This window comes from Cetorhinus maximus, chromosome 10, assembly GCF_964194155.1.
Source record: "Cetorhinus maximus chromosome 10, sCetMax3.hap1.1, whole genome shotgun sequence".
Classification (NCBI taxonomy): Eukaryota; Metazoa; Chordata; class Chondrichthyes; order Lamniformes; family Cetorhinidae; genus Cetorhinus; species Cetorhinus maximus.
This window is the reverse complement of record NC_135888.1, coordinates 22,965,669-22,979,194: the sequence shown is the minus strand read 5'-3', so window position 1 is coordinate 22,979,194 and position 13,526 is coordinate 22,965,669. Positions and strand designations below refer to the sequence as shown.

Sequence of the window (13,526 nt, the reverse complement as noted above, 5' to 3'; positions counted from 1 at the left end):
ACGCTGGTTTTTTTCAGAAGGGGGTTGACACAAGTCACCATTTCAACCTTTTTACGACTGCTCCCATAATAAATCACGACTTCGACGTAAGGTCAGTGCAGTTTACTGGACAGAAAACTACACCAAAGTGACGTAAACCAGCCTAATCATCAGTTTACCTACCACTGAATGTGACAACACAAATGTCTGTGCTGGTTCCTGAAAATATAACAAAGCATCAGGGCTACTTATCAAATAGGAACTGGTGATCCTCTCATATTTTAGAGTGGGATTAACCACTTGTCGCCTTGAAGCTGTTAAGGACATGAGGGAGAAAAGATTGGAATATGTCGATGAAATCAGATTATGTAAGGTTGGAGGGGATCCATTAAATTGAAAGCCTGTTTCTGCGTTATCACATACAAAGAATTTTACAGCAAAGCCCTCACAAGAGGTAACTGAAGCAGACATGAGGAATTTATAGGGCCACTCAGCAACAAATGCCATGTTTCTGTGCACACCTCTGGCAGCAAGCAGCCGAATTCAAGTCCTTCTCCTGATTCTATCATACTGTTACGGAGTCTGGGAGCAGCTTTCTGTGTCGATATATCCCCCATCCCCCCCACCACTTACCCACTACCCACCCCCCCCTGAGCCTTTGCTACCTCTGGACGATGTCACTGATTTCTTTCACAGACAAGAGCAGTTTGGTAAAGTCCTGGCTAGCCGAGCAGATCTGGAGTTGACGGAGGTTGCTCTCCAGCTTGTTGATGGCCTCCCTGAAGGCAAACTTATTGCGCATCTGCTGGATGGAGTCCACGTAGCTGGTGCAGAAGGTGTAGAGGTTCTTGGCTGCCTCCAGCACCGCGCTGTGGCTGGCCATCTGCTCTGAGTTCTTGTCGATAGCCACACGCAGTGCCTCGGTGCTTTCCAAGACGGTGTCCTTGGTGATGTTGGCACTGGCCATCCTCTCCGGCTGCAGCCGCGTTTTGCGCAGGGAGACTCTAGTGGAGATGAGGGGGATGAAGGCCGTAGCACTGGAGGTTTGCTGTTCGGCACTTGGGTTTGGCAAGGCAGGCTGAGCAGAGGATGAGGAGGTGGCTGATGGCCTTGTTGAGGACTGGGGCTTTGGTGCAGAGTGGAGGGCGGGCCTTTTAACTGCGTCCCCCGGCAGGGAGGTCTTCACGGTCTCACCACTCGAAATGTCCATGACCAGCTTGGGCTTGATGCCCACAGCACTCTCACCTGCAGTCTCGTGGGTCGGACTCCGAGGCGGCCTAGTGGATTTTGTAGCCGGCGGAGGAGGGGGAGCTGGTTTGGATTTCTGCATCTTGCCACGGTCCCTGACAGGAGCAGACAGCAGCTGCTCAGAAGCCTGCTTGAACCTTCGGGCCCTCGAGTCCTCAGTAAGCAGGTTCACCCCCCCAAGAAATGAGGTGGAGCTCTGCTTCAGTGCAGGAGGAGCCAGGCCAGAGGAAATGTGCTCCTGTGGGGAAGGAGAATTTAAGGCACAAATCTTCCCACCCTCATCTTTGTCCTTGAGGCCGGGACTGCTGGACACAATGGCAGTTGCCTGCTTACGGACAAGCTTTGGAGTCGATGCCGGTGGGCTCGAGCTCGGACTAGACTCCAGGTTACCAAAAACGTCGTCATTTAACTCGTCCGTCTTTTTCGGCAGCCGAGGAGGAGCAGTCAGGCTTCCCCGAGGAACCATGTCCCCTTTAGTCTCATTCGTCCTCTTCCGAGGCAATGCTGGCTTCTCATTCCTGTCGCAACCCGAGGCCAGAGCAGACTCATTCTGCTTCCCAACAGACTGGAGGTCCCGGGGCAGCGTTAGGGCTTTCCTCTCCATCTCTTTGCTGCCCGGGGGCATTGAGGATGCAGAACAAGATCTCATGAAGCGCTTGGAGTTGGAGATGGGTTCCTCCTCATTCCCCACAGCTTTGGCCGAGGCTAACGTGCTGGACTTCTTTAAGTGCGGAGAGAAAAACCCAGTTGTTCCTAAGAAGCTTCCATTGGCGACTCCACCACCTCCATTGTTGGCATTTTGTGCCCCAGTGCTAAATGAGTGCTGCAATTTGCTTGGGTCGACCGTATCAAGAGGTGCCACGCTATTGACAAAGGCTCCGTTGTTTGCATCTTTACCAGTTGTGCTGGTGTCCTCTGCCACTTCTCCCTTTCTCTCCGACTGCCCATCCATGTCACGGAAAGAGCTGCTGCGTTTGGGAGGGGCAGGTGCAGTTTTCTTCTTTTTTTTGATGAAGGAGCTGAAGATGGAACTGGATTTGCCTTTCTCCTTGGTGAAAGACTGCAAGCGGTCATCGTCCAAGTTGCTGTCCGGATCTCTGTCCTTGCGTGGCAGCATCGGAGAAATGGCCATCTCATGGTCCCCGGAATCTGCACACAGAGAGACAAACATAAACACCCACTCTTGCTGTTCTGCACAGGATTATACTCTGGACTATCAAACATTTTTCTCAGTTCAGATAAAAGACTAACAAACTGAAATTTTAACTCTGTTTCTCTACACAGATACTGCCCAACCTGCTATTTCCAGTTTTTATAACAAACATTACTCTGCATGTCCAAACAAGTGATCATATTGACTTTAGCAACAGTTGCTATACAAATGTTGACCTCTGTCTGGTCATGGGTGTGGAGGGAAGGAGAAAAAGTGAGTCAGCATGCGGTTATTTGTGTGGATGGGGAGACTGTGGGCAGGGGAGAGGTGGGTCTGCACTGCACTGTTTGTGTGGGTGGAGGTGGTTGTGTTTGTGTGGGGAGTGGGGGTGGGTATTTTTGCATGATTGAGGTGGGTGATGGAGAGAGGGACCTGCATTTAAATCCAGGTCAGACTAATAGGATGAAGGTTTATCCATGAGATGAGTTTGGATGCTCCCAATGCAGTTCTGAGTGGGCATGGACCTGCAAAACTGGATCACCCCTTGTGCAGCATAATTCACTAAGAGAGGCCAGAGTACGTCTGCTATAGATGTTGGAGAAGCAGGGGAAACTTTTCTGGGATTTGGAATTAAGGCAAATTGTTTGCGGCACAGTTATGGGAGCTTTACTGAGCTGTGTCTAAAATGGAAGGTGTCCCGTTCCTCAAGACTAACATCCCCCTCATTTGATCAGAGCAAAAGAGGAGAAAAATAAAACTATAAATGTTATTTTCAACTATTACATAGTAGATATACCGTTCAGTATTCAGCCCCTGGACACCTTATTAATTACACAATATAATGCAACTCACAGTTTAAGACGGGGTAATAAAATTAAACAAGGTCGCAGCATTTTTATGCTGGTTTCCAGAGATCTGTGCAGTTCAACTAACATGCAAATAAAGATAATTTTGCTTTCAACACAATTTAATACAAAAAGAGAGTTAGATGATGTATAGGATGGGAAGAGGTTCATGTGCTGCATAAATGCCAGCATAGGCCAGTTGAGCTGAATGACCTGTTTCCGTAAAACGTAACGTCAAGAATGACTTTCATGTTCATTGCATAACCCTGCTTTCGTTACTTATACCTCCTGTGCAGTTTCACATCTAGTGTGAGACGTACCATGTTGGCTCAGGACTTTCAATTTTGAATGTGATGCCTCCTGGACTTCAGTTGGCTCTTTGCTCTCGGTCGTTCTGCGAGGAGTGCGTGTTTTGGTTGGCAGTTCTGGTGCCTGGGGCTTGTTGCTGCCACAGCATTTCCCTCCTTTCTTTCCCAGTTCTTTCTCGACCTCTGTAAGCACATGACAAAGATCAGCACGACATCCCTGGACTGTTAAAACAACAGTTTTGAACTTCTGCTTAAATTGTGATAGGGCTTTCAAAAATAAATGTAGATAGAGATGTTCAAAAAGCCTGCTCAGTTTTTCAGCCAGCTGAAGTCTAGAAAGTTAACGCAGACTAACTTTTAAAAAATTCATTCATGGGATGTGGGCATAGCTGGCTAGGCCAGCATTTATTGCCCATCCCTAATTGTCCATGAGAAGGTGCTGGTGAGCTGCCTTCTTGAACCGCTGCAGTCCATGTGCTCTAGGTACACACACAGTGCTGTTAGGGAGGGAGATCCAGGATTTTGACCCAGCAACAGTGAAGGAACGGTGATATACTTGCAAGTCAGGATGGTGGGTGGCTTGGAGGAGAATTTCCAAGTGGTGGTGTTCCCATCTATCTGCTGCCCTTGTTCTTCTAGATGGTAGTCGTGGGTTTGGAAGGTGCTGTCTAAGGAGGCTTGATGAGTTCCTGCAGTGCATCTTGTAGATGGTACACACTGCTGCCACTGACGGTGGTGGAGGGAGTGAATGTTTGTGAATGGGGTGCCAATCAAGTGAGCTGCTTTGTCCTGGATGGTGTTGAGCTTCTTGGGGGTTGTGGGAGCTGCACTCATCCAGGCAAGTGGAGCGCCTTCCATCACACTCCTGATTTGTGCCTTGTAGATGGTGGACAGCCAAATGCTGAACATCCAATCACTCAGACAATTTTGGCATACTCCTGTGATCCTCCGCAAATTTTAACAAATATTTATATATAACTATTTATATATAATAAATATCCACTGAGGACCCTGCATAAGACTGACACACTGCCATGAACACTGTAAAAACTGGCATAATTCTAATGGACTCCTTGTCCTAATTTTTGAAATTCTGCTGGACAAATGTAAAATGATACTATCATTGTAGATAAAGGTGATTTACTCGTAAAGAGCATTGAAATAAAGTGCAAGGGAATTTGTAAACAGAGAAAAATAAAAGAATTTGGAATTTTTGTTTGAGGCACATGCTGCCTTGGAGAGGCTGAACCCAGAAAACTCTGCATACCCTTCATATAACCTGGTCTGTCCTCCGCCACTAACACTCACCTTCTGAAATGCTGGATTCTTGGAACATTGTATCAAAAGCTTGATGGATGTCTGCAAATGATGGCCGGTCCCCTGGGTTCCACTTCCAACCTACAGACGAGCATCGTGGTTAGAAATTTCCTCGGTAAGGTGAAATTTCCTCGGCCCCATCCAACTGTGACACTGCGACTGTTTCTTAACACTAACCCCATCCACTGATTTCATGAAGAAAACAAGCAGGTTTCCTCCATTCCTACCGCAGGTGAAGCCAAGAATGCAAAGCGCAGTTTCAGCACCATCTGCCCACTGAGCAGCCAGCTGAAAGCAAAGCTCCAAGTGCAAGAGCACCAATATTTTTCAGCCCAACCCAGCTCTCAGCTGTTTAATCGACCTTCTTTATTTAGAGAACGGTGAAAATGTGGCACTCACCACCACATGGAGTGACTGAGGCAAATAGCATGGAAGCATTTTAAGGGGAAGCTAGTTCAGAACCAGAGGGAGAAAATAGAAGGGCATGCTGACAGGGTGCGATGAAGTAGGGTAGAAAAAACACTGGCACAGACCTGTAGGGTTGAATGGCCTGTAAATTCTATGTAAGGTGGTTTACTTAAAACACACTGCAGTTCTTCACATTTTGATACTGTCGCCATATTTTGTTTCATCCTGTGAAGTACCGCGAGAAGTTTTACTACATTAAAGGCGCAATATAAATGCTTGCTGTTCTTGCTGTTATGGGAGTGTGTTCTGGAATTGCGGTAATTATGAAAGTTTTAAGTTATATTTAGTCTTTAATTGGTGAATTACATTTAACTAAGAGTATCAGTAAAAGCACAGCAAATGAGATGACTCTTATAAACATTAAGTTTAGAACTTGTGCATTTTTAAAAAATTCATTTGTGGGATGTGGGCGTCACTGGGTAGGCCAGTATTTATTGCCCATCCCTAATTGCTCTTGAGGTGGTGGTGATGAGCTGCCTTCTTGAACCACTGCACTCCCTGTGGCGTAGGTACACCCACAGTGCTGTGAGGAAGGGAATTCCAGAATTTTGTCCCAGCCACAGAAGGAACGGCAATATATTTCCAAGTCAGGATGATGAGTGGCTTGGAGGGGAACTTCCAGGTGGTGGTGTTCCCATCTATCTGCTGCCCTTGTCCTTCTAGATGTTAGTGGTCGTGGGTTTGGAAGGTGCTGTGTAAGCACTAAAAACTGTGATTCACTTTTGAGTCTGGGATATATTTAGAAGTTTTCGTTTTTAAGGAAAAGTTAAATTCTAGAAAATTACACTGGAAAATGTGAACATGTAGCTTTCTAAATTTGTATACTTCCTGTACGAACTGTAAGCATTAAAGAAAATGGAAAACTTGGGTCTACTTCTGATGGAAAAGCTGAAGAAAGAATGCTTCCATATAATAACTTTATGTGGACTCAGTATTGATTGGGCCGCTGGCTGCAGAGAGGACAGCATCATTACAGCGTGTCCAGTGGCTCGAGAATGGAACTGCAGCGCGACAGGTTTACATAGGCAGTTACCATTATAAATATGAACACAGGAATTCATAATGGGAAAAAGTTGCCCAGGAAATTGTGGCAGTTGTAGTACTTTCAACATATGATACACGATCTAAAGTTGCCACTGAATTAACTCCTTGTGTACTTACATGCTCGCATCAACTCATAGACTTTCTCCGGACAACCCTCAGGCCGCTCCATCCTGTAATCCTTTTCCAACAGGTCATAAACTTGTGAAAGGTCAATTCCAGGGTAAGGGGACATGCCGTAGGTCGCAATCTCCCACAGGAGAACGCCAAAGGCTAGGGGGAAAATAACATGTTATATTAATTCAGATGCATAATATTGAAAGGGATCATTTTCTTTGCAGCAGTTTCATAACACAAGCTGTTGCAGTGAATTGATGTACCATTAATTCCATCATGAGACACTCTGGTCTCTTTCATTTAGCAATGAGAGTAAGAAATGGTCAAATTACTGAAGCTATTCAAGATAAACAATGGCAGGATGATGTAGTTTCATTTTTGCAGAGGAACAGTTGCCTTTAGGAGCACACAAATGAGTTAGAGAAAGGTAGGTCAATATGGATATTCTTTAGTGCCTTCCCCATTCTTTCTATCCAGTCAGCAATAAGCACTGACAACACAGTCTTGGGTGATGGAGAGGGAAGGGTTTGAAGAATTAGTTGGATAAACACACAAAATTGAATGACTCCAGTGGAAGCAATGGTTGGTAATTAAACTTCCTGATATTGCTGGCATCAACTAACACTCTCGCAGGCAGCAACCATAAATAAGTATTCAGAACTCAACACCAGAACTGCAAAACGCAACATAAATAAGGTGCATGGGAGGGAGGAGGGGGGATGGTGGGGAAAGAGGGGAGAAAGGGAAATCCGCAGCTGGCTCATGCTGATTGTAAGAGTTTTTGTTTTAATAGAGTGATACTTCTTTAACCAGGGTTAATTAATTTGGGCTCCCCCCAAAGACTTACACTCAATGCATAAACTTTAACAATGCATATTATAAATATTCAGCAGCAGCAACTATGTACTTACCCCACACATCGGATTTGATTGAAAATTTGTTGTAGGCCAAACTCTCTGGAGCAGTCCATTTAATGGGAAATTTTGCCCCAGCATGTGCTGTGTATGTGTCCCCCGTCATCAACCTACTTAACCCAAAATCAGCCACTTTCACCAAGTGGTTCTCTCCTACAAGGCAGTTCCTAGCGGCAAGATCCCTAAGGAAAGGTAAAAGGAACAATCAGATTCTGAGAGAAAGTTACAAGAAACAATGAGACCCTGCGGAAAATTACAATTAGATGCTAGAAAAGGAACAAGGGAGAATTAGATTGCTAGGAAGTTAGATTTGCCTGTGAAGAGTTTGCAGGCTGTTTGCTAATGACTACATCGTTCAGACTAAAGGGCAGACTCAGCATTTTTAACACACAGCTATTAATTTTAAAATGACAATTCCCTCTCCTCAGACACCAGGTGTTGCTGTAGAAAATAAATCAAGCACATATAGCGATTGTCCAATTAATTACCTCACTTTCAGAAATCATTCTATGAATAGATCTTTCGGTGCCTTGAAAATAATCAACTCTCACTTATACGCGAACATGCTATTGCAGCCTGTGGGCAGTGAACTGTGACAGGGATCAGGTTGTTTCTGTCATGAGTGAAGAGCTTACATTTTTCCAAGTCACTGTTATTTTAAAGACTTCAGATAGCAACACAAGTCCTGGCTAGAATGGAGACGATAGGATAATTCTAATGCTGTGCTCGATTTTTAAACACCAACTCCTTGTGGAATAAATTTAAAGTGTGACAACTTTCTGTAGTGAATCTCAATCCTACTTGGTGAAATTAATCACACCCTAATAGGATTTTAGAGTACTAGAACAACATACCTGTGAATGAAATTTTTCTTCTCCAAATATTCCATTGCAGAGGAGATCTGAGTTGCCATGTATAGCAGCACAACAGCATTTACCTCCTCCTTGTTGCAATCACGCAGGTAATCCAGGAGGTTACCGTGAGTCATAAACTCTGTGATGATGTAAAATGGAGGTTCTCGGGTACATACACCTTTGGGAAGAAATGACACAGGGACCCTTCGTAAATATGTTATTAACATTCTAACATGGTATTCAAATGCAGCAGGTGTTCCTAGCTAGGTGGATGACTTATTGCTCAGCACCAACTTGTGCACAGAAACGAGATCTAAAAAAGTACATTTTAAACTAAACATTTTAATGTTGTTTTGTTGTCCAATGGAATCTTTGTTCCCCAACTTTGTTTCCAGTGTTTGAAAGGCAACTTTCGAATCATAACATTGCAAAGTTTTGAGCTGAAGACTAGTGTTCCACTTAGCCTATTCTTCCAAATCACCCACTGGGTTGCTGGCTTTGATTTTAGAACAAACAATTCTGTATCCCCTTTTCCCTGCCATGGGTTTCTGTTACCCCTTTGTTACGAACATACAAAAATGATAGGCAGGAAAAGATTAGATGATCCATCAAGTTGTTGGTAATCTGTCCCCCAAATCTATCACATTCTTACTAAAAATAAATTGACTTGATGCCCTTAACTTTAAAACAAATCCCCCAAGACCCTCAAATCCAAGTACCCACCAGCAAGACCTTCCTGAATTTAATTTCTCCACACCACTGAGAATTTCAGAGGCTTCTATCAAGTCCCAACAAGAACTTGCAATTACATAGCACTTTTAGCATAGTAAAACATCTCAGTTTGCTTCATAGGAGTGTTCGCAAACCCCTCTTTATCCCTCACTTTCCTCCTTTTAAGACATTCCTTAAAACCTGCATCTTTGACCAAGCTTTAGGTCACCTGCCCTAACATTTTCTTATGCCGCACAGTGTCAAATTTTTTTTGATAATGCTCCTGTGAAGTGCCTTGGGGCATTTTACAATGTTAAAGGCACTATATAATGCAAGTTATTGTTATCAAACAAAATTTGACATCGAGTCACAAAAGGCCCCTCTCAAACTGCTTTTCTCAAGACTCATAACTCAACCCTCTAACTTCAAGCACTAGTTCTGCAGCCTTGCCTTGAACTCCCTGTGATAACTCTATATCCCTTTATATAATAAGAGCCCAAAATTAAGGGTTATTCACAAAAATGGTTTGATGGGTATTTCTTGCAAACCAAGGCCTTAGACCTGTCGGGCTGCATGGCCTGTCTCTTTGCTGTTAATATTCTGCAAGAACTTTGACAGGCTAAATGTTTTTCTCCTCTAAGAGTTATCTTACGCTCCTAATTGTACCCAGCAGTTGACTGCAGTAAAGATAAGAGTCTAAATGGGGTAGATGGACAGAGGGGTCTGAGGGGTACAGATATGCAAATCACTAAAAGTGGTGCCACAAGTTAAAAAGGCTAAAAAAAAACAAACAAAGCATCAAGGTCTTTTCTAGAGGGATCACATTAAAAGTGTTAAACTTGTATATAACCTTGGTTAGACCTCACTTAGAGTACTGTGAACAGTTTATATTTCAGAAAGCGTACAGAGACACTGGAGAAGGTACAAAAATGATTTACAAGGATGACACCAGAACTGAGAGGTTATACCTATCAAGGAGGATTGAACAGGCTGGAGCAATTTTCTCTAGAAAAGAGAAGACTGAGGAGTGACCTTATAGAGTTGTTCAAAATTACAAGGAGGTTTAATAGGGTAGATGTAGCGAAGCCGTTTCCACTTGTGGCAGGGTCCAAAACTTGGGCACATAAATAGCCACTAATAAATTCAACAGGGAATTCAGGAGGAACGTCTTTACTCAGAATGCTTAGAATGTGAAACTTGCTAATGCAGCTAGTAGTTGAGGCTAATAGCATAGATGCATTTAAGGGGAGCAAAATAAACACTTGAGCGAAAAAGGAATAAATGGTTCTACTCATTGGGTTAGAAGAAGAGTGGTGAGAGAAGGCTCGTGTGGAGAACAAATATTGCATAGACCAGTTGGGCCTGCTCCTGTGCTGTACATTCTGTTTTAACTCTGTACAGTTCTGCTATATGGTGAACTGTTCCATCAGGGAGTGTAAACATTGCCTTAGAAGTAACTAAAGATGTAAAAACCACAGAATGCCCAGGAATTTATTCTCAGGACGCATTTACTGTAGTTTGAAATTTATTGAGATTAAGACCATGCATAAGATGCAAGGCTTCACAACAACACCCATGTCCAGTAAATTCAATTGAAACTGCAAATCCAATGCAGGCAAATTCAATTTCAGGACTGCTGTCAGTACATGTAGTTTACGATCTTCCAGATTCTCTTCTCAATGATAGTTCAGTACTCAGGGTGCACTTAAATCTAATATCATTCAACTTGCAGCCACAGTTATTCTGTTATAGGTTTGGAGAAGGCCTCTGCTGGTGTTTGATTCCACATTGGAGTTAATCACTCTATTCTCATGCCCCTTTTCTTTCTTATATCCTTTAATATATTCCTTCAAGTATTAACAGCTTCTTCTTTAATGCCACAATTGACTGAGATCCCTTAGCCTCTTTTGGTGAGGCAATCCAAAATCCAGTAACAATCTGTGTTAAAAATAAGTTGCTCCAAATTCCCTGTCTTTGTGCCTTTATTTATAACCCTTACTTTGTACATCTGTGTTTTTGAATTTAATTGTTTGGGGAGAGGACGTGGAATCAATGGAGACAATTTCTCTTTCTAAAGAGCGGCGTACTCAAACACTGGCATCAGTGTAAAAAGTCACCTCACCTGTAAAGACTTACCTAGCAGCTGTACCAGATTGGGATGCTTAATTTCCTTCATAACTGCTGCCTCTTTCAAGAATTCTTCCACTTCCATTGTATCTTCCTGCAGAAAGAGAACAGCTCTGCATTAAGCGTGGAGGAGCAAGGGGTGCAGGGATGCTGGTACCGCACACAAAAGAAATAGAGAGCTTGATGCATCCGCTGCCAACGTTCATTGTTGTGCTGTAGCAAGAGACTACGGCAGGAGTGGTGTCAATCTCAAATGCATTGCTTGTGATTCACTCAGCTCTGCAACTGAGATGTCAGTGCCTTTTCCTGGTAAAGAACATATTCTAGATTTTTCTGCAGACATTGTTCACAGGACTCATGTACCAAGATGTCATATCTATCAAATGCACACACAGAAAGTTACAGTCAAATCTGGAATACATGGATGGAGACAATAAGATCATAATTTCACAACTAAGCGCAACATATATTTTAACACAGTACCTATGGTACATGGCTGAGATGCAAATTCTGCTTAATATTCCCTATGGCAAAAGAACCAGGGAGGAGATGAGAAATGTTTTCATGCAGCAAGTTGTTGTGATCTAGAATGCATTGAGCAGCTTCAATAGTCATTTTCAAAAGAGAACTGGATAAATACTTGATAGGAAAAATTTACAAGGCAAAGTGAGAGGAGCGGGGCCAATCAGATAATTCTTTTAAAGAACTGGCAAAGGCATAATGGGCTCAATGGCCTCCTGTGCTGTGTCACTCTACAATTCTATAAAGAGAGTCAAATTTATATGGCACTCATCCCGTATCAAGATATCTCAAAGTACGTCACCTGAAATGAGTTACACTGAAGAGGCAGCTTTTATGTACAGGAACACAGTGAGTGACCAGTTAAACTTGCCTCATTATTACTTGAGTTCTCTCCACTTCTGTTGACTATCTAGGCACTTCTTCCAAACTAAGATTACATTTCCATTGCTTCCCTAAGTACAGCACCTTTTCTGTGCACTCTTTCAAACAAACAATTTGACACGTCTCTACTGCAATCATTTTGTAAACACTCCTTATTTGTGCACTGTGAGCTGAAAGAAGCCCTGAAATTGCTGAGCAAAGTGGAAACTTTGTGTGGTTAGTAAGACAAGTTGTGGGTGGATGGTATTGCCATGTGGTAATGTTTACTTGTTCTTGGGATGTGGGTGACACTGGCAAGGCTGCATTTATTGTGCATCCCTAGTAGCTCAGAAAACATTAAGAATTGACCACATAGTGCGAACTGGTACCACACACCAGGTAGAGGCGGCAGTGCATTTGACAATTGGATGATTTTCGATGGTCATTTCTTGGTGCCAGCCCACAAACTACTATATTTATTTTGAGTTCGACTTCACAACTTGCTCTGTGGGTTTGAAGTTATGAATTATCAGTCCAGTGCAATGACTACTAGGCTAAAGTACATGACAATGTTCTATCAATACTATGGTTATGCAATGTCCGTTAAAATCACTGTCCACAAGATTCTGTTGCCTGTGATACTGTGCAGTCAATACACTGGAACTTCGATTGACAATGCCACTGATATATATTGGCCTTGGGGACAAATGCACATAAGCTACACATGCATATCTGACATAATTCAAGGAAAAGACAGCAGGAACCACTGAAGTCAAGCACCTGTAATGCAGGAGCCCAACAGAAAACAACTTTGTGGTAGGACTGGTTCCACTCTCACCCACTATCCAGGCCAGCCCTTTGTCTAATTCCCTCTACTCTGAATCAACTAAATACTGTACATTTCTTTAAAGTGTAGCAACTAGAGTACCTAGTTCACAGCTGGGTTACATTTACAGTTCGGAATAATTGACCAGTGAAGAATAAATCTGATGGGTGCAACTCAAAAAGCTTCTCAGAAGGATCTAGTTCATTTAGAACCAGAGACACTTACAATAGATTCTGTCATTCAGCCTATCATATCTGTGTGGGCTCTTTGCTACAGCAATGCAAAACTAATCCCACTACCACACTCTCTCCTGTGCATCCTCTGTTTCAAATGTTTAGATATTTTGCCCTTAAAGGATACAATGGTCTCTTAAAGGCTAATTGATTTTGATGTTGAGATGCACAGTGCAAGACAGGGAAGTTGTAACAATTTTAATTAGAAGATATTACCAGCATTCTACCTGCTCATGCAGGATATAGCAAAAGTCCTTCTGTTAAAATAGCGGATACGTTGTGTCTAATTTCAAACTCAAATGCAATGAGCTTCCTTCAAGGGGAGACCCCCTAATATTCACTTTGCACTGACCCAGTTATCATGCAATGCTGCCTGATTAGGGCCTGAACTGTCATGAATGAAGAAAAGCAAAACTCTTTAGAGCATGGAGTGTCCCAACTTCACTTTGCAATTGGTTCAGGCCTTAAGGCCTGATTCACGCTGCAAAGGCTCAACTGGTACT

At 43.2% G+C, this 13,526-nt stretch overlaps 1 protein-coding gene across 2 annotated transcripts in view; it reads right to left on the bottom strand.

The window, feature by feature from the left end:
• Nucleotides 1-639: 639 nt before the first annotated feature.
• abl1 (abl oncogene 1, non-receptor tyrosine kinase) overlaps nucleotides 640-13,526 on the bottom strand; it is a 163,350-nt gene continuing 150,463 nt past the window's right edge. For both annotated transcript variants that reach the window (XM_078550134.1, XM_078550135.1), the window contains exons 5-11: nucleotides 11,092-11,176; nucleotides 8,245-8,422; nucleotides 7,388-7,572; nucleotides 6,480-6,632; nucleotides 4,842-4,931; nucleotides 3,546-3,716; nucleotides 640-2,376 (exon numbers count right to left, since the gene is read on the bottom strand). In XM_078550134.1, the coding sequence (XP_078406260.1) occupies nucleotides 641-2,376; nucleotides 3,546-3,716; nucleotides 4,842-4,931; nucleotides 6,480-6,632; nucleotides 7,388-7,572; nucleotides 8,245-8,422; nucleotides 11,092-11,176 (2,598 nt within the window). In that variant the 3' untranslated portion in view covers nucleotide 640. The remainder of the gene's footprint in view (nucleotides 2,377-3,545; nucleotides 3,717-4,841; nucleotides 4,932-6,479; nucleotides 6,633-7,387; nucleotides 7,573-8,244; nucleotides 8,423-11,091; nucleotides 11,177-13,526) is intronic.